The sequence below is a fragment of the Heteronotia binoei genome, chromosome 21 (genome assembly GCF_032191835.1).
Source record: "Heteronotia binoei isolate CCM8104 ecotype False Entrance Well chromosome 21, APGP_CSIRO_Hbin_v1, whole genome shotgun sequence".
In the NCBI taxonomy this organism is placed as follows: domain Eukaryota; kingdom Metazoa; phylum Chordata; class Lepidosauria; order Squamata; family Gekkonidae; genus Heteronotia; species Heteronotia binoei.
The window spans coordinates 75168430-75191231 of record NC_083243.1 but is presented as its reverse complement, the minus strand read 5'-3'; the positions used below and the strand labels follow the sequence as shown (position 1 = coordinate 75191231).

At 44.0% G+C, this 22802-nt stretch overlaps 1 protein-coding gene across 1 annotated transcript in view; it reads left to right on the top strand.

Moving 5' to 3' along the window:
• The window catches only part of KATNBL1 (katanin regulatory subunit B1 like 1), a 42508-nt gene that overhangs the window by 5401 nt on the left and 14305 nt on the right, over nt 1–22802 (top strand). Inside the window, exons 2-3 of the mRNA XM_060261062.1 lie at nt 14851–14978; nt 22259–22299. Coding sequence (XP_060117045.1) covers nt 14865–14978; nt 22259–22299 — 155 coding nt within the window. The 5' untranslated portion in view covers nt 14851–14864. The remainder of the gene's footprint in view (nt 1–14850; nt 14979–22258; nt 22300–22802) is intronic.

Below are 22802 nucleotides of genomic sequence, written 5' to 3'. Positions count from 1 at the left end.
AGAGTGAAAAGTGTGTGAAGTGAAAGATTGACATCTCAGTCAGAAGTTATTTTTCATTGAAGAATTGAGCTATCTCATCTCGGCTTGGCTTCGCGAACGAAGATTTAAGAAGGGTGCAATAGTCCACGTTTGCTGCAGGCTCGCTGGTGGCTGACAAGACCAATGTGGGACAGGCAGGTCCGGCCACAGCGGCTGCAGGGAAAAGTCTGATTTAGGGTTGGTCCTGTAGCAGTGCGATTCTTCCTCAATCTCCTTTTGTCCTCAAGACCAGCTATGCGTGCGTTCTCAAAGGAAGAGACAGCCTGGTGGATGGTGTGCCTCCATGCTTTGCGATCTGAGGCTAGGTCAGACCACTGGTGATGGTTGATGTGACAGGTGCTAAGGGATTTCTTCAAGGAGTCCTTGTACCTCTTCTTTGGTGCCCCTCTATTTCGATGGCCGGTGGAGAGTTCGCCATACAGGGCAATCTTGGGAAGGCGGTGGTTTTCCATCCTAGAAATATGCCCTGCCCAGCGCAGCTGCGTCTTCAACAGCAGTGCCTCGATGCTGGTAACCTCTGCCCGCTTGAGGACTTCAGTGTTGGTCACAAAGTCACTCCAGTGGATGTTGAGGATGGTGCGAAGGCAGCGCTGATGAAAGCGCTCAAGGAGTCGCAGGTGATGACGGTATAAAACCCACGATTCGGAGCCGTAGATGAGGGTTGTCATCACAACCGCTTTGTAAACATTGATCTTTGTGCCTTTTTTCAGATGCTTGTTGCTCCACACTCTTTTGTGCAGTCGGCCAAATGCACGGTTTGCCTTTGCCAGCCTGTTGTCAATCTCCTTGTCGATCTTGGCATCGGAGGAGATGATGCACCCCAGGTAGCTGAACTGCTGGACTGTCTTCAGAACTGATTCACCCACAGTGATGCAGGGAGGGTGATAATCTTCCTGGGGTGCAGGCTGGTGGAGAACTTCTGTCTTCTTCAGACTAACTTCTAGGCCGAATAGCTTGGCAGCCTCTGCAAAGCAGGACGTCATATGCTGCAGAGCTGATACCGAGTGGGAGACAAGTGCAGCAACATCAGCAAACAGTAGCTCTCGGATGAGTTTTTCCATTGTCTTGGAGTGTGCCTTTAGTCGCCTCAGGTTGAACAGGCTGCCATCGGTGCGATAGCGGATGTAGACACCATCGTCCTCATCTAGATCTACTGCGGCTCTTTGAAGCATCATGCTAAAGAAGATCGTAAAGAGAGTTGGCGCGAGAACGCAGCCTTGCTTTACACCTGTGCCTATTGGGAAGGGCTCCGAGAGGTCGTTGCAGTGTCTGACTTGGCCTCGCTGGTCTTCGTGTAGCTGGATGATCATGCTGAGGAACCTTGGGGGACATCCTAAACGTTCCAAGATTTGCCACAGGCCTTTCCTGCTAACGGTATCGAAAGCTTTGGTAAGGTCAACAAAAGTCACATACAGAGCCTTGTTCTGTTCCCTGCATTTCTCTTGGAGCTGCCTGAGAACAAATACCATGTCGGTGGTGCTCCTGTTAGCTCTGAAGCCGCACTGGCTCTCTGGGAGGAGTTCTTCTGCAATGGTGGGCACCAGTCTGTTCAGGAGTATTCTGGCAAGGATTTTGCCTGCGATGGAGAGCAGGGTTATCCCCCGGTAGTTGGAGCAGTCTGACTTTTCCCCTTTGTTCTTGTATAGGGTGATGATGATTGCATCGCGAAAGTCCTGTGGTAATTTGCCTTGTTCCCAGCAGGTGACAAGTACTTTGTGAAGTGAGCTATGTAGTACTGTGCCCCCATGCTTCCAGATCTCTGGTGGAATTCCATCAACTCCTGCTGCCTTGCCACTTTTCAGTTGCTTGATGGCTTTAACAGTCTCTTCTAGGGTGGGGATCTCATCCAACTCTGTTTTCACCGGTTGAAGTGGGGTGAGGTGGATTGCTGAATCTTGAACTACGCGGTTGGCACTGAAGAGAACCTGAAAATACTCCGACCACCGGTTCAGTATGGATGCCTTGTCTGTGAGGAGCACTTGGCCGTCTGCACTATGCAAGGGACTCTGAGCCTGATATGATGGACCATATACTGCCTTCAGGGCTTCGTAGAACCCTCTTAAATCACCAGTGTCTGCACACAGCTGGGTTCTCTCTGCAAGCTTGGTCCACCACTCGTTCTGAATGTCTCGAAGCTTGCACTGGAGGTTGCTACATGCAGCGCGAAAGGTTGCTTTTTTCCCAGGACAGGAGGGCTGAGCAAGATGTGCTTGGTAGGCAGATCTCTTTTTCGCCAGTAATTCTTGGATCTCTTGATCTCATCAAACCAGTCCTTGTTCTTCCTTGTGGAGAACCCGAGGACTTCTTCAGAGATCTGCAGGACGGTAGTTTTTAGGTGTTCCCAGAGTGCTTCTGGAGAAGGGTCTGTGGGGCAACTGAGGTCCTCAATTCTTGACTGGAGTTTTGCCTGGAAGGCAGCTTTAACTTCGGCTGACTGGAGGCTGCCAACCTGAAACTTCCTCCGAGGGATACCTCCTCTCCTGGGTGTGGGTTTAAAGTGAAGACGGAGATTGCAGCGTACAAGACGATGATCCGTATGACATTCTGCGCTGGGCATTACTCGGGTGTGTAAGACATCTCGAAGGTCTCTCTGGCGCACCAGAATGTAGTCGATAAGGTGCCAATGCTTGGACCGTGGGTGCATCCAGGTTGTCTTCAGACTGTTCTTCTGCTGGAAGATAGTGTTGGTGATGGTGAGCTGGTGCTCCATGCAGAATTCTAGCAGGAGGCGCCCGTTGTCATTGCAGTTGCCAATGCCGTGTTTGCCAAGTACTCCTTTCCAGGCTTCTGAGTCTTTACCTACTCTGGCATTGAAGTCGCCAAGGATGATCACCTTGTCCTCTGTAGGGGTCTTCCGTACGAGGTTGCGTAGATCAGCATAGAACTTGTTCTTTTCTGCAGGATCTGCTTGAAGGGTTGGGGCATACACACTGAAGAGTGTTGCATGCTGCTTGTTTTGAAGTGGGAGGCGCATGGACATGATGCGATCTGAGTGACTTGTTGGAAGGTTTTCGAGTTTGGAGGCAATGGAGTTCCTGACCATGAAGCCAACGCCAGAAAGGCGGCTCTCAGCCTTTGACTTACCCGACCAGTAGAGGGTATAGCCAGCACCGTGTTCTTGAAGACTACCTTCCTCAGGGAAACGGACCTCACTGAGAGCTGCTATGTCGATATTCAACATGAGAAGTTCATGGGCAACTAGAGCAGAGCGTCGTTCAGGGCGTCCACTGCCTACTGTGTCAAGCATGGTTCTGATGTTCCAACACGCAAGCTTTAGTCTTTGCACACTTTGTGAGGCAGGTGCATGCCTTTTCTTTGTTGTTATTTTTCGACCGCAAGTAAGGATGCCCGTTGACCGCGGCTAGCCAACTGGGGTGGGGGAGACGAGCTTTGTTTAGGCCACCTTTTCTAGGCCCCTCTCCGTGTGGAGCAAGCAGTGCTGTCCCTAGATAAGGCTGCTTGGTCGTTCAGGGTGCTGCCGAAAGATGCTTTCATCTCCGGGTTAGCATCAGGCGACCAATATCCTGAACCGCCTACATGCAGGATCGGGACTGCGGCTTCCAGTGGCACCTTCCACCTGCCGTTTCGCCCCTTGCCTATCGCTGCAGGACTTGATACGTTGTGGGTTGTGTGTGTGGATATGCCCTTCAGGCCTGCGCAGAGGAATTTTTTAGGTGAAGCGCAGTGTGCGCGGTACTGGCTCCACCCTTTCACCTGGGGGTCATCTGCCATGGCCCAGTAAGCCGGGACACCGGCAGTGAGTCCTCCAGGTGGTAGGTGTTACATTAACGAGCTCTATCTGCCCGGGTTTGATGTTAGAGTTTTCCTTCTCTTAGGCTGACGGGGTTGGTGGGCCCAGCCTGCCCATCCGGTTATACCGCCGGACAATTCGGTCGCACCATGACGTAGCAAACTCTGTGAAAACGGGGGGGACCAGCGAGAAGGTGTTGCTACGGATGCAGTAATGCAGGAGAGGCCATTGCAGTGACCATCTGCCAGGCATAGCCAGACAGTGACCACGCGGCGTTCACTACACCGGGAGAGGAGAGGCTATGTATTGCGCATGCACTTTCCCTGGGGGGGTAGGATTCCCAGAGGGAGCCCACCCCCCACCCACCCCCTTTGAGCTATAAATTGAGCTATAAACATCTTGAAAACAATATGCTTATTGTATAAGTAAGGTTGTATTTTGTTTCATATTAACCAGGAGTCCTATGATATTAAATTATAAGTCTTATCCTCAGGGTCATATAGACCAACAAAGAAGCCTTAAAGCTTGGGCACAATTCAATGGGGAACATTAAATAAAGTGCTTGGAATTAAATTCCTGGTGGCAGTATTACACACAAATTAAAAGAGAAGTTATGACAAGTACATTAATGACTTTGGCCAGGAAAGATTGTAACTGCTATACTATTGTAAACTGGTGAATTAAACCATAGGTCAGCAAAACAGCCATATCGAAACTGAATTTTTGTTTATTTGTTCTCCTCCAGTCTTTTACTAACTTCAGGTGCTTATTTACTCATAGCTTGATTCTCCTGACTTGGACAGAAAGGAAAAGGGTAACTTGACATCACTATATTGATGGCACTTGATCTAGTGCTTTTTCATAGACATTAAAAATCTTTGAAAGAACGGCTTTGTAGAACATGATTGCAAGAGAATCCAGAATCCTTGATCCAGACTGATAATCCAGAAGAATATTGTGGTTGCTATTACAGAAGGACAATAAGAGAGATCAGGTATTCCCCCAGTCATTCTGACAGTACAAGGCATCCTTTGGGGTTACCAAGTCTGTTTCAGGGCCAATCCAGTTGCAAGCCAGATTCAGATAGATAATAGATGATTAGGGTCATCCTATATGGCCTGAAGTTGAGCAGAGCAGCCATCACCGCTTTAAAATATCTAGTGCAAACAATAGATGGATATTAAAGCCATCTGGCTCTAAGGAAGGTTTTTAAAGGAGCTGCCAAACAGTCTCCTTCAAGATGGGTCAGAATTGCTCCCTCATGTAATTAGCCATTTATCTCCCTCTCGCAGGCGCACTCCAGTTAAATATTATAAACAGGTTAAGATGCACATTGAGTTCAAGCACTTTAATCCAAGCAAATGCAACCAGTTTATTTATCCAAGCCTCCAGATCATCAGTCTTGGTTCTGAACCAGTGCTTTGAGGCTATGGTCATGTTGTTAAGGAAGAACAAGCTGAAGCTGAATCCAGAAAAGAAAGAGGTAATGCTGGTCAGAAAGACTGGTGCTCTAGAATCCATTTGTCCTAGAGGGAGTGATGTTGGCTTTTTCAGGGCAGCTTAAGAGCTTGGAGGTGCTCATGGGCCCTGGATGTTTGAAAAGCAAGTGGTTATGGTGGCCAGGAACACCTTCTATCATCTGCATCTCATTCTCCAACTCTCTCATACCAAGACTCAGGTAATCTGACCATGCTGATCCATGTTTGTGTAATTTCATGGCTGGATTGCATCAACACACTATGTGGGGCTGCCCTTGAAGACAACTTAGAAGCTCCAACTGATCCAGAATGTAATAGCCTCACAACTTTCAGGGGATAGCTGCTGGGAACATGTTACCCATTTTGAAACAACTATATTGGTGCCAGTCTGTTTCTCATTTCAATTCAAGCTGCTTATAATGACCTTTAAAGCCATTCATGATCTGAAACCTGCATATTCAAAAAACCGTCTCCTTCTATATATCCATGTTCCAACTACAGTTGTCAGGCAGCCATCCAATGGCTGTCCCACCAATTAGGGTGGCTAGTCTGGCACTGACCAGAGCCTGGGCCTTTTCCACTGTGGCTCCTGCTCTGTGGAATAGGATCCCAGAAGAGGTAAAGCAGGCTCCTTCTTTGGAGATCTTCAGGACATTCTGTAAGGCCTCCTTGTTTGCCAGGACTTTTCAGTGGGTTTGAATGGCAGGCATCTTTGAACTCTTACTAGTCTTAATAAAGGTGTTCTGCTACTGTTGTGTATTAATTCTAGTTTTGTGCAGGTAATTCCTCACATCCCCCAGGGAACTCTGGGCAACTTGCATGGTGGGGTGTGGTTTCATCAGTTTATTCTCACAACAGCAGTGTGGTCTGAGAAAATTTTTTAAGTCAAAGTAGGAAGATCACTCAATATTTTTTGCGGTATTCTTGGGTTGAGTATGCACAGATGTATGAAGTATGCACAGATTATTCAATTAAATAGTAGAACTAATTGTCTTACTATATTGTCCCAGTTCACTCTGTGAAGCCCAGTTCACTCTGGGAGGGCAAGGGATGAGGCACATAAGGGTCTTAGAGAGTAGACTGAGTCAGTGACCATCCAGACCTCTAAAAGTAGAATTGAAGATTTTCTAGTTCAGCCTAAACATCCTGAGTTTGGTAGATTTTCTAGTTCTGCCTAAGCCTCCTGAGTTTGGTATGCTGAGATAATGTTCTTATCTCAAGTAGGTTGTCTGTTCTGGATGTAATATTTCAAGCTGAGACCCTTTGGCTAATAGTGCTTCTGATATCATTACATGGCTTAGGGAGCTGGTCAGTCTTAGATGGAATAGTCTCAGGTGTTGATAGGCTGAGGAAGGAGGGGGTGATGTAGTCACATAACTCTTTCTCTCTTTTTTGACAGAACAGTGGGAATTATTTTTGATCAGTTGAATACTGTCCTCACTGATCTGATTTCAATAGTCTAATCTAACTGTAGCAGTTCTTTACCACTGAAGACATTAATACGATCCCAGACTCTTGTTGGCTCCTTTACTGAACAGCAGTTTCAAGAGTTTCTGGTGCTACAATCTCATCAGATTTGTCTCAATGTTTTATTGGCTGGTGGGATCCCCTCTTGGAACTCCAAATTTGGTATGCTATAGTTTTTAAAAGCCCATCTAAATATCTGTCATTATGAGTTCAGTTGAAACGTTAAACAGCACCTTTAGGGCAAGAGGATTACTTTTATCCTTTAATGGCTCATTTATTTCAATGATTATGTGACAAAAAGACCTCTCTGATTTACCAGATAAGAAAGACAATGGTAAGCAGGGCTTCAGATCCCTGATGATAGGAAAAGAGGAAGCTACCAGAACATTAAAAGTAGCTAAAGGAACAACTTAAACTGCTTTGTAGTTTTCAGATATTTTCTGCAGTCTTTTCTCTCATGATGGTTCCTTTTATTGTCCTAGAAGCAGTCTGAGGATTAATTTGGTTTGATCCATTTCTTTGAAAAGTCTGCGTATATGTAAAATCTTTAACAGTGTATTCTCAATGAAAAACTTAACTGTGACATGTTGGCCTTGTGTTTGCAACGAAGAAAGACAGGCTTATAAATAAGCTTGGATGCTATGGCACACTTCTCCCTGCGCTTTTCTTTGACTGCTGCAGAGACTTTAATCTGCTGTGACTCTCACTTCCTCTGCTGCTAGCACTTCAGCCAATATTACTGAAACATAGTTAAGAACATAGCCGTGTTGGATTAGACCAGTGGTCCATCTAGCCCAGCATCCTGCCCCGAACACAGCTTGGCTGATCCCAGGTGCCAGGGTGCAGTGGTGTCTAGAGATTTCATTGTGGCACTTAGATCAGCACTCACTTATTGTAAGGGCCTGGTAGTGATTCTCAGAAGTACAAAACTTATTTAGGTGGAGGATACAGGTTAGGTTTTCACTGTGGTGACAATCAGGGCTACCTCATCCTGATTTATAAGCTACAGCACTTTCCATATAGCTTTAAATGAAATGATAAGAAACTATGAAGAATTAAATATTAAGTTTTGTGGTACCAGTTATTAGAAAGTATGCTAATTTAAAGGCTGAAAAGTCTGGTGTTTTTTTGGGGTGACTCATAAAAATGAAGAACATTTGCCAAGGCCCAAAATATTCAGTTTTTCCCCAAATCACAAGAGATGCGTACCCATCATTTGTGGTTCTTTAATAGTAAACCCAGTTGCCATCCCTGTTTATTTTTAAATATTATCATACTTTTCCCCATTCCAGGACTCAAGGAGATTAATGGTTTTTAAAAAAGAAAAATAAAGCAATCCTTTCTATCAAGGAATACAGCAAGAGTCCTACCATGTGTTGATTTTAAAAGCTCTGTCTTGTATCAGCTTCCAGGTCTAGTAAGGAGGAAGTTCATCTAGCCTCCTCCATGATGCCATCCAGTTCATGGCCCCTCTTGAAACAGCTAATCATTCCCAACCTGTAGTTCAGGGTGTCAGTCACCCTGGGCTTTATTCAGGTCTGCAGCTCTCTTTCCCCCCTCCTCCGCTTTCTGTCTTCACCTTTTGAAGCTCTGGGGCTGCTGAAACTCCCAGCTCCTTTTGCCTTTTCTTTGCCTGCTAAAGCAGGAAACAAAGCAAATGCAGAATGGATTTTCCATTAAGGTCTCTGGGAGTAGTCTGACTGGGCCCAAAGACCTTAATGGAAAATCCATTCCAAATGTTCCTTGCAATTTTGTGCTGCAATGTATTTCAGTATTCCAGCATTTGCATGGCCAGTTTGCTTGCTGGAGTCTCCTTACAAATAAAGAATTGATGCTTGAGCCAACTTATCTCTGCTGAATGGACCTGAGAACTGGTGTCTCGTGAGTACTCTAACCTGGGAACCCACAATCAAAGGGGGATATTACACCGGAGAGCCATTGCCAATCTATGTAGTCCAGGGTGGTGGTGAAGCTTGCTATGCCAAGCCATTTCACATTTTCCTAGACTGAGATCATTTTATATGTTTAGTTTCTGCTGTGATTCTTGTGCTTTTCTTGATGTTTTATTTTAAGAGTTGCATTGACAAATCCCATTATTCCCATCATTCAGTTTTAAACAAAATATCGCAAGAATTTTATGTATGTTTGTCTTTTAAGTAAAAATAATCTTTAATTGTGTTTGTGTGCTTTATAAAGTTAATGCTACCTGGCATTACATTTTATGACATGCATGGCCTGGCCCCACAAAGTCTCATTTATGTCAGATCTGTCCTTCATAACAAATGAGTTTGACAGCTGTTTGTGCAGACCTTTATGAAGGCACGTTTAGTAAGAACTACTGAGAAGTGCAGTTGCTGCCTGGGTTGATATAGAGAGATGAGGTTTTGTAAGTATCTTGATCTCAGATCATGAAGGGTTTTAAAGGTAAACACCAGTACCTTGAATCAGGTCTAAAAACAAATTGGAAGTTCCAAAATAGCCCCTGCATTTTGCATTACTTATCTTCAGCCCACTCAGAGTTTGTTACAGTAGTCTAACCCTGAGGTTACAATGGATCAGCATGATCTGGTCAACTGAGTCCAAAACTGTGTGCCTGATAGAGGTGAGAAAATATATATTTTTTACCACTACACTGATTTGCTTCTCATTCAGCAAAGCTGAACTGAGGAGTCCACAAAGCTCCATAGTGAGTATCCAAACACAAACCAGCCCAAGTCCGCCTAAAGCAGGCAGTACAAACCTGGAACATAGCCTTTGCTAGCCAACAGAACCTCCATATTATCTAAGGCATAAAGAGGATACTCCAACAAAATAAGTAATAAAGTACCAATTTTCCTCAGAGGACAATCACAGTGGCAGTCTGAGTAAGGAATTTTACTTAATCTTCCCTTCATTACAGAAGTGGGCCACACATTCAATCATGCTAATAAGAAAGCTCTAGTCTAGAGTAATTTGGGCTAGTTAGATAAAACGCGTAGGAAGGGAGCAATGTTGGTGGACAAATACAAAAAAATACAGAAGAGCTTGTTACAGTGCCCTGTGAGCACAAGAGCATGTGCTCAAATAATCCTTTTCTTGGACATTCTTCTTGATATAGGACTTAACAGCTGCAGATTCCAGGCCCTGAATGATGTGTGTTGGTCAGTTTAGGAAGGAAGGGGGAGGTCTAAGGTTCTAGGGACAATGTTCATGTTGAAAACTTGTATTGCCCTGGGTATATATTGTCTTCCACAGTACCTAAAGGTTTAGGAGGATGCCTTCAGTACAAAGTCCTGCTTTCTTCAACAGGGGTTTTTGATGAGAGGACCAACTCAACTTATATGTGAAAACTATTTCCAGATACATAAATTCCTTCACTTGTTGGATTCTAATATTATCAAAAGGCCATTGGTATAAGGGAGGATTCCTTTTCTTCTGAAAGAGGAGTACTTTACATTTACCATAATTAATTTCTAGATCTTCAGCATGACAGTAAATGGCAAATTTGTTCAATAGTCTCTAGAGTCCAACGCGAAAGCGGGAACTTCCACCTTATCTAGCTCCAATTTTTCTAGTTTTCAGTTTTAACTTTTTCCTTCTCAGCCATCAATCAGTGTCTCAAGACTGTAGCCCAGGAGGGAGACAGAAGCTTCTGGTGATTTTCTAAAGAAATATAGAGCTGTGTGATGATTAGCATAGGAATGCACAACTGTAAATCTCTTGATCTTATTAAGCAGCTAGACAAAAATATTGAAGAGCATCAAGGATAATCCTTGTGAGATTCCACTCATATGATTCGGTATTATTCACAGTCATTCTCTGTGCTGTTTGACACCATTCTGCATACCCCCATCTTCAGCTCTGAACATCTCTATGAGATCACATGTTCATTGGTATCACATGCCTCAGGTGCATCAAGCAAGATCAGGAGTGATATATTCTCTTTATCCATTTGTAAACTGATCATCCACCAGAGCATTTAAAGCCATCTCTATCCCAAAGCCAAGCCTGCAGCCAGATTGAAATGGTTCCGAGGCAATAAGTCAATTGAAAAGTGTTATGTCTGTACCAAGCCATTGTGGATGTAATGCATATTGCTTTCATTTATAGGTCATTAATACCCCAGTATTTACCCCAAATTGCTTCTTTTCTCCATTTTATCCCCACAACAACTCTTGTGAGGTAGGTTAGGCTAATGTATCATTAGTCCAAGGTTACCAAGCATTCTTCTATGGCAGAATGAGGATTCAAACCTGGGTCTCTCAGACCAACATTCAGTCACTATACCACATTAGAAGTTATTAGTGTGAATGTGGTTTTTCACTGTGGCTATATTAATACATTATGAATTTTGGTTCTCTCATTATGAGAATGACACAGTGAATCTTCATATCCTGTTCTTCCTCCCTTTGTGTGCCAAATGTCAAGGCTTCCTGGTTTGTATCAAATTACAGTTTGTTGTGAAATCTGTCTCCAACACTTTAATGACATGGTTTATTGAAAGCCAGGAACTCTTGGTGCAGGAAATAATTGATGTTCTTTATTATTTGTGATACGTGTATATTAGAGCTAAGCTACATATTTTTTTTTTGCAAGTTGGGTCCAAGCAACCCTGTCTTGGCTTACTTTCCCCAAAGAGCAAATTACTCTCCCTGCCTAGCCCCTGGGGAAAACAGCACAAGGGAGAGGGCAGGAGCCCCCTTGTGCCATTGTCCCTAGCCCAGCCAGACTTAAAATTGCCTTTTCTCTTCATTTCATTTGCTACTTGGGCAACTGTAAACGTTTCAGGGTTCTATCCCAGAGAGCTAATTTAAGATGGTCATAGGGCTCTTCAGTAGATTACTCATATAATAGCTGATGATTTCAGCTGAGCTAAGTAGCTTGACTAAGCAACTTTTAATTTGCTGAACAGGATGACTCTAGTGCTTTGGTTCTGGAAGTGGCAGATTGTGCAGCTTTCTCTCTAGATTCTTAATATCTTTGTAAAGTCTTCAGGCAGGATGGTTGGGTGAAAATGCCAACCATTCCATGTGTGTAATCACTTTACATTCTTTTCTACAAATATATTATCAGATTCTCATGAATACTGTAGTTTCTTCAAGCAACTTTATACCATTTATACCAGTAACACATGAAAGCTGGCTTTATTCTGACAATCATTGTTAACAATAAAATGTGCAATTTTATTAAGAAGCAAAGATAAAGCATGTTATATTGCCACAGTGGTGGGGTAGAAATCAGTGTGCGGTTTCAAATGTAGGTGAGATTGAGGGGGAAGCTAGCTGAATCCAGCCCTTGTTCTTCGCTTTATTTTAGTCCCTGTTTCACATGGCTTTTGTCCATGGAGGTCCCATTATTCTCAGCATAGCCCGTTGGGGTTGAGAGAGACCTATTTGCTTTTTGCACAGCAAAAACCATAGATGGATCCAACCTATAGAATAGTTATGATCAGGTGGGGGGGTTTTGTTGTTTTTTTAATAGCAGGAACTCCTTTGCATATTAGGCCACAAGCCCCTGATGTAGCCAATCCCCCTGGAGCTTACAGTAGGCCCTGTACTAAAAACCCTATAAGCTCTTGGAGAATTGGCTGCATCAGGGGTGTGTGGCCTAATATGCAAAGGAGTTCCTGCTCCAAAAAAAGCCCTTATATGATACAGTTTCCTTGATAGGAAGTTAATTACAATGCTAGTTTTATAAACAGAGAACCTAATGTTTATAATTTTACTTATGTTAAATTTTAAATGTAATTAGCACAGTCAATTCATTGGAAGAATAATATTGTATTCATTGCACACCTTTGGTATGCTAATTATTGATGAATATCAAGTACAACTTTAATATGAATTGAGCATACGGGAGACAGAAAATTTGATGGAAGATTCTGGAAGAGCTTAAGATTTGAGGTGCAGTTGTCCTCACTAAAATTTATGAGCTTTTAAATAGATTCAGGAATGTGATACTGTTGAAAAATGTAAATTTAATAAACTATTCAATAGGTTCTGTTAACTGAACATATAGAGAAGTTAGCCACATTCTAATATGCCGTACAAGAATAATAGGCTATACTGCATTTTGATAGATAGAAAATTTTTATTCCTCCTCACCAGGATCCTGCCCATGGTGGCTTACAAAACAAATACAAAATAAAAACAAATATAAAAAGATTAATTAAAATTAATCATAATAGACTATAAAAACAAACCAGGTTAAAATAAGCTTCTAGACTAAAATACTGTTAAATGATCAACTCCTTAAATAGAAGTCTGGGTGAACAGAAACTCATTGGTGTGGTCTCAGAAGAAAGCAACAGAGGCAACAAGTGACCCTCAAGGGGATGGACATTCCACAAATGAGGTGTCACTGTTGTAAAAAGCACTGTCTGCATTGGCCACTTGCTTCACCTCTAAAGGTGGAGGCACCAAGAACAGGGGCTTCTGGAGCTGATCTTAACCACCAGACAATATTGGAGGAGGTGGTCCTTCAACTACCTCCAGGGGTCATTTTGTAGAAGAATAGGTGGTGGAGCTCATCCAGGGATTGTTATGCAGCTGCACCTACTATTCAATGGACAGGGTGGGAAGGTGGAGGTGAAACTCTCAGAAAGGCTGAGGAGCTGTGCTCCTGTGAGTTCTCGCTGAATCTGAGTCCTGAGTACCTCAAGGATACCCTGGCTGCAAGCCATTTAGGGTTTTAAAGTCAAGGGCAAGTACTTTGAATTGTGTCCAGAAACAAATGGGTAGCCAGTGCATATTTTTCAATTCTGGGGTGCTATGATCCCTGTTTCCTGTCCTTTGGACAAATTGGTTTCCAAACCATTTTTAAAAACAGCCTCATATAAAGGACATTACATAATCTAACCTAACCTGGAGGTCATCAGAGTACATTGATCACTGAATTGTTGACCCTTTATGTATGATGAGTCTGCAGAGTCTGCATAATAGATGAATCTTAGAATCATGAGTTGGAAGGGACCTTCAGGGTCATCTAGTCCAACCTCCTGCACAATGCAAGAAATTCACAACTACCTTACCCCACGCCCCCATTGACCCCTGCTCTGTGCCCAGAAGATGGCAAAAAACCCACAACCTTCCAGGATCCTTTGCCAAACTGGCCTGGAGAAGATTGCTTCCTGGCCCCAAAGCGGTGATCAGCATTTCCCTGGGTGTGTAAGAAAGGCCCACAAGAACTAAGCACTGATGTGGCCCTTCCTGCCCTCTCTCTGATAATGGCTAAGTTCAGAGAATCGGCATTGCTGTCAAATAGCCATCTAGCCTCTATTTAAAATCCTGTATTTTTGATAGTATTGTATGTGCATTGATGTTTGGAGAACTGTATAGTATTGACCTGGATTCCTGTCAGGGGAAGGAGTTCATGCTCTTCTTTTGTGGAAACCCATAACAGAGGGCAGAATAACTTTCCATAATAATATAACAATAAAGTTTCTTACTACATTTTTGTGAGAAAAAATGTCTATAATCACATAATTTCATAGAATTAGTGACTTCCACTTAAAGTTTTTTAAAAAGGTAAAGCACCAGTCATTTTTGACTCTGGGGTGACGTTTTTTCACAACGTTTTCATGGCAGATTTTAATCTCATTGAAAGAAATTAAGTTGTCATGACTTGTTTAAATGTGACCAGATCCCTTTTCACCCAGTGACACAAATAATTTGAGCAGCACAGAGCTCTCAAAATAGTAATTGCTGGTAATACTTATCTATGGATTTTATATTATAATGTATAAAGCATGCTAATATCGGTGTTTTGGGTTTTTTAGTTTTATATTTGCTTTGTAAGGTGCCTCGTCTGCACTTTTAGGGTAGTAAATTATGATAGAAGTTTTGAAATTAATATTACTCTTAATATTGAAAATCAAGGAAGCGTAGAAACTTCAGATTTTCACATGGAGCTACATCACTGGTAGGGAAACTCATTTTCATGTTGAGTGTTGTGATCCCTGAGGCATCGAACTGTAGATAGCTAATGTGTGCGTTTTTGTACACTTAAGTGGTTACTGTGTTCTGTGGATTTCCACCAGGATGCTAATAACATATTGTGGCTTTCAGTATTGGCCAGCTTTAAAGATTTTCAATATGTAAATGTACATTAACTTTTGTTCATTTGTCTTGGAAACAGGGATTTTAGAGAGTATGGCATCTGAGGCCCAAAATGTTAGAAAACAGAACCTATTGTACCTTGAGGGTCATCCAGTTGATCTCCGTAGAAAAAGGAGCTCTTGTTTCATTAATGAGAACATGAAGGAGGTAAGTTTATTTAGTTGCTTTTATTTATTTATTGCATTTATACCTCATCTTTCTTCCCAATGGGAACCCAGTGCAGCTTACATTGTTCTCCTCTCTCCATTTTATCATAATAACATACCTATGTGATATGTTAGGCTTGATAGTGTGTAACTGGGTCATAGCAAGTTTAAACATGGCAGAGCAGGGATTCAGACCAGGGTATCCTAGATCTTAGTCCAGCACTGTACCCACTATACCACACTGCATTATTCAGTGTAGACTCTCATTTAGGAGATAATAGTTTTCTACTTCTAGCTTGTACATTGACATGAATATCAGTTCTGCAAAAACTTAATTCTAGTAGTTTATCTCCCTTTTATCTCTCCCCTCCTGTGAGGGTTCATCATAAGTGGTTCTCTCCTCATAACAAGCGTTTGAGGTAGGTTAGGTTGAGAGAGTATATGGTAGGCCCAAGGTTGCCCAAGTGAGCGTTATGAATGAAAGATTTCATTCTAGGTCCCATCATGCATAATGTTTTAAGCTCTGGCTCAGCATTTATTTTAATGCATTATTAAAGTCAATGTGAGTTTTATGTGACCAGTATTTACTGTATTTATAGCTTTTGCCAAACACAGCAATCCTCCTAAAAATTTGGCTCTTAATTATAGCTTCATACAAAGGCATTAAGCTGGAAACTGGATATATTTTAAACTTCAGACTTTTATGAATAGAAGAAGGTACCAGGAGAGTTTCTGGGGAACTACTGCCCATAATTTTGAGACCTTTGGACCTCAGTATATAGGACAAATGTATTGTACACACATTTGGTGTAGTGGTTAAGTGAGTGGACAGCCAGTTTGGTGTAGTGGTTAAGTGAGTGGACTCTTATCTGGGAGAACCAGGTTTGATTCCCCACTCCTCCACTTGCAGCTGCTGGAATGGCCTTGGGTCAGCCATAGCTCTGGGAGAGGTTGTCCTTGAAAGGGCAGCTGCTGTGAGAGCCCTCTCAGCCCCACCCACCTCACAGGGTGATTGTTGTGGGGGGAGAAGATAAAGGAGATTGTAAGCCGCTCTGAGTCTCTGATTCAGAGAGAAGGGCGGGGTATAAATCTGCAATTCTTCTTCTTCTTCTAATTCCCCAGTGTGTCCTGCCTCTAACTTAGTTATGCAGGCAATTATACTGATCACATTTCAGCTTCATTTCCAGAGTTTATTGCATCTGATCAATGAGAAGTCCCCTGCTTTTGTATGTGGGTATTCTAGATCTGCTACTTTGGTCATTGGCACATGGCCCAACCACTTTAGTATTCGATACAGTGATGACATTTTTGAAGAATACATGTGGGCTGGCTGTAAGTGCTGGCAAATGTGCAGAAAATAACAATTCAGGATATTATAGCTAGTTGACAGGATATTTGGGATTGTTGCTAGTCCCAAAGTTGTAAATAGGGATGAACGCAAATTGTGTGACGAGCCAAAATTTGTGCCACATCTGGCCAAGTCAGGGCTTAGGAGGTGATGTTTGGCAAGCATGTGGTCTCTGAAGATACCTCCAAGCTTTTGGGTATGACCTGAGGCTGTTTTGAAAATGAAACCCACCCAGAAACTCAGGTGTGAAAATGTGGACAACAGTGGAGGTGGTATTTTCTAGCCTTCGAAACATAAATAATTCTGGGCAGGTATCTCTGTCTGTCAATTCCCGAGTTCCCATTCATTGCAATGGGACTCAAATCTACATAAATGTAGGATGAGCATGTGTTCCCTTTGTTGGCACTGTGGTTTTGGATGGAGAGGGTGTACTCACAAAAGAGCTTTGCTTTGCCCTGGGTTCCTCTATGTTGTGATTTGATTTTTGCTTGTTTGCTGTAAAGGGTGGGAAAATTGGGATTAAATTCCTCTTTCACATAGTATATTTGTTTAGCAGGATTTTCCTGCTGTCTGCTTCCTTTCCCCCCCCCCCCATTATTTTCAACCCACCCCTCCACTTTGGGTTGCAGTAAGATGGGGGTGGGGTTTCACGTGATGAGGCGGGAGAAAAGGGAAGTCACCCTAGTAACTCTACAAGTCCTTTGAAGCAGGGTGAATGCTGGAAGGCAGTGTGCAGGGGACGGGGGGTCCTTAGTTCAAGAGCCATCCCATCTTACTCATCCTGTTGGCATGGTGTTTGCAAGGGATGGTTCATGCGGGTCCTGCCCCAGGGAGTTCACTGTAAGTCAATCCAAGGAACACATATTCAGTCTGGTCATGGGCTCCATTCCAGTGCCACTCTGATTATTGACAGCAGGTTTGATCTGGAGTATCTCCCTCCATTCTTGCAATCTAAAAGGTGGCTGCGGTCCAGTGGCAGTTGGTTTGGGTGTTCATTGTTGTACTGGGAGTGCTGTGCTTTGAGCCATCTTGTAACTCAACCCTCTAGGCAGTTGCAATTCACAGCTGCCCAAGCCCACCCTTATCAGCAACTGATCTGACTTGAGCCATCAGTCACTGAGAGATGTCATGGGGCGATTATCTATGATGGACTTGGTTTAGACCTTGGCACATCGCAGAGGGGCTTCAGTAGCGCCTTCATTTGATGCCTCCTCCTCTAAACAGGAGCCTGACAGGGCCTCATCACATTACATGGCTCCATCTCCATGGTGTCAAAGTAACTGAACAGAAGCTACAGACAACCCCTCCAGGCCACATGGCCCATACATCCATCCTTCCCAACTGATACCACTGTAAATGTGATTGTGGGACGTGACAATGGCAGTCACACTGGTGTGGTGGGTGCAGAAGGGTTCCTGATTCAAGTAAGTTTCAGATTTCACCAAGAGATGAGGTGTGATCGGCGAAGACTTGTTCTTGGGAAGGGAGTGGGGCTGTTCTCCAACACTGGCCATCCCCTTCCAATTGCACTCTCAGCAAGGAGGGTTGGCAAACTGTCCAAGTCCTAGTTCCCAGGACAACTTGTCTTCATTCTCATGGCTGCTTTTCCTGTCCAGGCCACACAGTCCTCTCACATTCATTGCCTTTCACCCACACTGCTCAGAGGGCAGCTGGTTATAGGGCCCACTATCCATCCCTCCCCTCTCTCTCTGTCCCTGGGCTTTGGTCATTTGTTATTATAGGAGTACACTAAGGCACAGGGTCTGACTGTAGTTACTGCCCCCCCATCAAGGTAATTGCCATAACCACATGACCAAGATCTTCACCAAGGACTTGTCCTGAAGTTTGGGTGGTTTTTTCATTTCCTTTTCTCTTTACTTCCTTTGGGCCCCAACTCTCAACCATCTCTCTTTGTGCAATGACTCCTGGCCACTAGCAACCTGCACCTTTCATGTGCAGGCACTTATCAGTCTCAGACTACTGGGCCATTGTCAAGAACATGCAGTGCATGTAGGCAACCCATTATAGTGGCATGAGCCATGGCACCCTCCAATCTGGGACGCTTGGCTAAGGTCATCTCGCTGGCAAGGTGTTTGTGGGGCATGGGCTCCAAAATCCAAGGTTGCTGTGGGAGGATAGTGGTGCATGCATGACCAGTCTTCCTGTTGGCAGTGGGTTACAGCTGGAGACCCCCTTACAGTTCTGATATGTTATCTGAAAGATGGCGAACTACAAATGTCTGTAAAAAAAAAAAAGACAAAGCAGGAAGTGGGAACTAAACATCTGTGCAAGCCTTGTCCACAGAGGGAGTGTGGGCAACTGTGTGGGTGGCTCGCAGGCAGGGTGGGAGGGCTATCCTTGTCCTGCAGTAATCTTGCCTATCCATGGAGGGCTGGTGGGCCCAGGGAGTAAGCCTCCAACTTTGCAGGTGAATCCTAGGCCTGGGCAGTTCACTGTAGTTGCCTCAACTGTGGGAGAAGAGTAGGCCCAGGGAATCAGCTACGTGCCCTGTAGATGACTCAGGGGCCCAGCCAGGGCAGGAAGGTTGGCCCTGTCCTACTGTGTGGGTGGCTCCCAGGGCAGAGGGGGTTGGACTTGTGTTCATCTGGTTGCTGGAGAGAGGATGGGCCTAACCAGGAACCCATTCATCTGCAACAGTGCCAGCAACATTTTTATCCTCTATGCTTCCCAGGGGGAGCGATGTGTCCATCCCAGAGAGGTCCATTGCAAGTTTGATGCCTCTCCTCTGCTAGGTCACATAGGGTCCATCTTGTCCATTCTATGGGCCATAACTTACACTTGGCAACATTTTCCCAGAAAGCACTTTCCTGGGGGTGCCTTCTTTGTCAGGTTTACAGGGCATTCCAGGGAGGTCTTGCCACTGGCTCTCACAGGGGTCTGTTCTGTACATTCCAGAACCTGTCGCTACAAAGCACTTTCCTGGGGGGCACCTTGTTTTGAGGTTCATAACTTGCATCCCCTAAGTCCAATCTTTACCAATCTTGATAGGCAGATAGAGAAAGGTCAGCTGGAGATGCCCTGCAGTTTTGGAGTCTCTAGGACCCTGGGGGTCCATCCCTCACATCCCAAACTTTCAAGGTAGTTTGGTTCAGCAGAGCAGCTGGATTTTCGTTTGGGACCTGTACTGAACCAAGTTTTCACAATTTGTGGCTATCCCTAGATCTAAACATTGAAATTTTTTTGTTCTATCCTAACATTGAAAAGAATAGAAATCTGAAACCATTTTTTAAAACCATTTACTGTGCGCATTGGTGTGATTCTATGGTACCATCAACGGTTTCATCATAATACTATTTGCCTATTCCAACACATGAGAGAAATAAGAGTATATCTAATTCAACATGGCCAACTCTAGATACTTAAATCCAGAGACTGGAGCCATGTACAGCTGAGACATCTTTCTACAGAAGAGCCGGGGGAGAGGGGGGGGGTGGTCGTCACACAGTGATCAAAAACCATATGCCGCAGGAAGTCCACCAGCAGGGTCAGAACTCCTACTGCTGCCACCCAGGTGCCAAGAATACAGAATGTGACTGTCCCGGACATAGTGTACCATAGCCATTGGTGGACCTCTGTTCCAAGGGATTATCCAATCCCTTGTTGAAGCAGTCTATGCTTGTAGCCTCTGCCACTTCCTGTTGCAGTGAATTCCACATGTTAGTGACTCTTTGGTTGAAGAAGTACTTCCTTTTATCTGTTCTAAGCCTACCACTCATTAATTTCATTGAATTCCCATGAGTTTTGTATTGCGAGAAAGGGAGAAAAGTTCTTTCTCCACCTTCTCTATCACAAGCATAATTTTGTAAACTTCTATCATGTCTATCATTATCAAACTTCTATCACCCCTTCAATTGCCATTTCTCCAAGCTAAACCCTAACTTCTTTAAACTTTCTTCATAGGGAACTGTTCCATCCCCTTTATAAGTTAAAAAGTACCAGACCTAGAGGATTCATTGGGGCCTGGCCCGGCAGCAACCACTGGACAACTAGCTGCCGATGGACTTGCATTACTCACCCAGGCCCAGTTACTTGCAGTAGCCACCCCACAAAAGCCAGTGAAGTATATTGGTTAGAGTTTCAGTCTAAGATCTGGGAGACCCAGATCTGAATCACCTCTCTGTCATGAAAGCTGACTGGCTGACATTGGGCCAGTTACACATTCTCAGTCTAACTTGCCTCACAGGGATGTGAGCAGGCCTGTAGTCACGGGAGGGGGGGCACAGCCCCCCACCCACCCAACCCCCCGGACCTTTTTGGCACCTCCTTTCCCCAGCCTCCACTCTCTCCGCTGTCACTTTTCTGGCAGCCCCGATCTCCCCACTGCTCTAGTGCCCTGCACCCATCCGCATGGCGCCTCCCACACCCACTCACTCACCAACTCAGTGAAACAGTAAAGAGCAGGCTCCTGGGGCTCTTTCAAGGTGCCTTGCCCCTGCCGATCACCAGGAAAAGCTGCGCCGAGGCCAGCACTTCCTAAGCTGGCTTTCCGGTGCGCTCAGCAAGCTCAGCACTGACCACGCCAGCGCTGAACGTGCCGAGTGCACCGGAAAGCACCAGCCTTGGCGTGGCTTTTCAGGTGATCAGTAGGGGTGGGGGTGCCTTGAAAAACCCCATGAGCCTGCGCTTTACTGTTTCGCTGGGTTGGTGGGAGGGAGGGGAAGGTGCTGTGAGGAAGGGGGTGGGGGGCCGCCAGAACAGCGGGGAGATCAGGGCCGCCAGAAAAGTGGTGGCAAAGAGAGTGGGGGCCACAAGGGGGGCCCCTCCACCCAAAAATGTTTTTGGTGGGCCCCCCTAACTAGAATTTTCTGGCTATGAGCCTGGTTGTGAGGATAAACAGGAGAAGAGAATGATGTAAACTGTTTTGGAGGAAAGTGGAGTATAAATTAAGTAAATATAACAGAGGATGGGGGAATGATAAGTTGTTCTGAGAAAATGAGGGAGAGAAATCATTGTTGGTTCCTCACCATGCAACTGAGCTGCTGGCATTGCACAGATGGGCCATAAATTTCTGAGGCAGAGGCTGCTGAGGGAGGGAGGGAGAGCAGAATCTCCTATTTTATTATTCATCATAAAATAATGAAAGATGGCAAAGCTATAGGAGCTTTCAGGGAAGGGAAAGAAGAAATTGTGGGGGAGGAGAAATGAGATGTCATCCCACTCCCATAAGTCCTTTGCAGATCTGCCTTCTTATTTTAACTAATGTTGCATTGACATCAGTCATCTAATAATTAAACTTTATGGTAAGATATAGTTGAAATTTTTATGGAAGAACAATATTTCCTTTCTCCTCCCTGACTTAAGAATCCATCCCTGCATAGCCATCTTTCATTATTTTATGATAAATAATAAAGTAGTAGAGTCAGTTCATGGATGCATTTACTTGCCATGCAGGAACCCAGATGATGAGCTGGGATATGAAAGTAATGTTTAAATTCTCAGATTTTTTGCTAGAATAACATTACTATGTAAAAAAGCAAAAAACATAATGAAACCTACTGCAGTGTCTTAAATATGACAAATATCAAGAGAAAGAAAATATGTTACCTTTTTCTGAGCAACCAGCATAGAGTCATCTGAGAAACAGCAATGTTTGTTCTGTGAGAACACTGTAATGTGTCCTTTTTATAGTCAAGAAAATGGACTACAAGATGTGGTACAATGACAAAGTTTTTCTCATACTGCTGATGTCACAATCCCAGCTCTTGCCAGGGATGTCACAATATCCTGGCCTTCAACAAAATGTCAGGGCAGCTATTGGAGGTTTTGGTCCTTCAAAACTACAAAAAAGCACTATTCTTCAGTACCAATTGTACAGCACTTGTGACAAGGTTACACTAAAGGCACTATGTACTGTAAACTTAGAAACCTGTAGCAGCTTTTTCAGTCTCTTTGACACATGCTTTTATTTCTAGGGTAAGAAACCTGCAAAACATTTGGCTTCTTGCACAAGCAGGTAAGAACTGCTTTTGTTAATTCTGGAAAAAAAGAATTTTACTGTATACCTCCAAGGTTCAAATATAGAAAGGGGTGGAGGCAAGTGCTCTTCCTGGCTGATAGTTTGGGGAGGGGGATTTAGATCAATTTCTTACAACTAAGTTTAATGGGATCTTGATCTGACATTGGGCCAGTTACACATTCTCAGTCTTTGATGCAGAATCACATTGAGCAAAGATAGCAGTTGCTCAGTGCTTCAAAGCAGACTTGCACATTTTATGACTCAGCACAACCCATTAGCCCTATATGGTGGTTTATTGTCAGTTCCCACACTGTTTCTGGTGCCTACCCAGGGCCAGAAAAAGAGGTTCTACATCCTGTGAATTGCCAGTGTGTTCAGTTTAGTAGAACACAAGGTATGCAGGACTGTTTATATGAAGTTAGTGATTGGGCTACTGAAGTCACCACTGTCATTAGTAATCAGTTTCTGCCTTCGCCTTCTTATATACGTGTTCTGGAAGC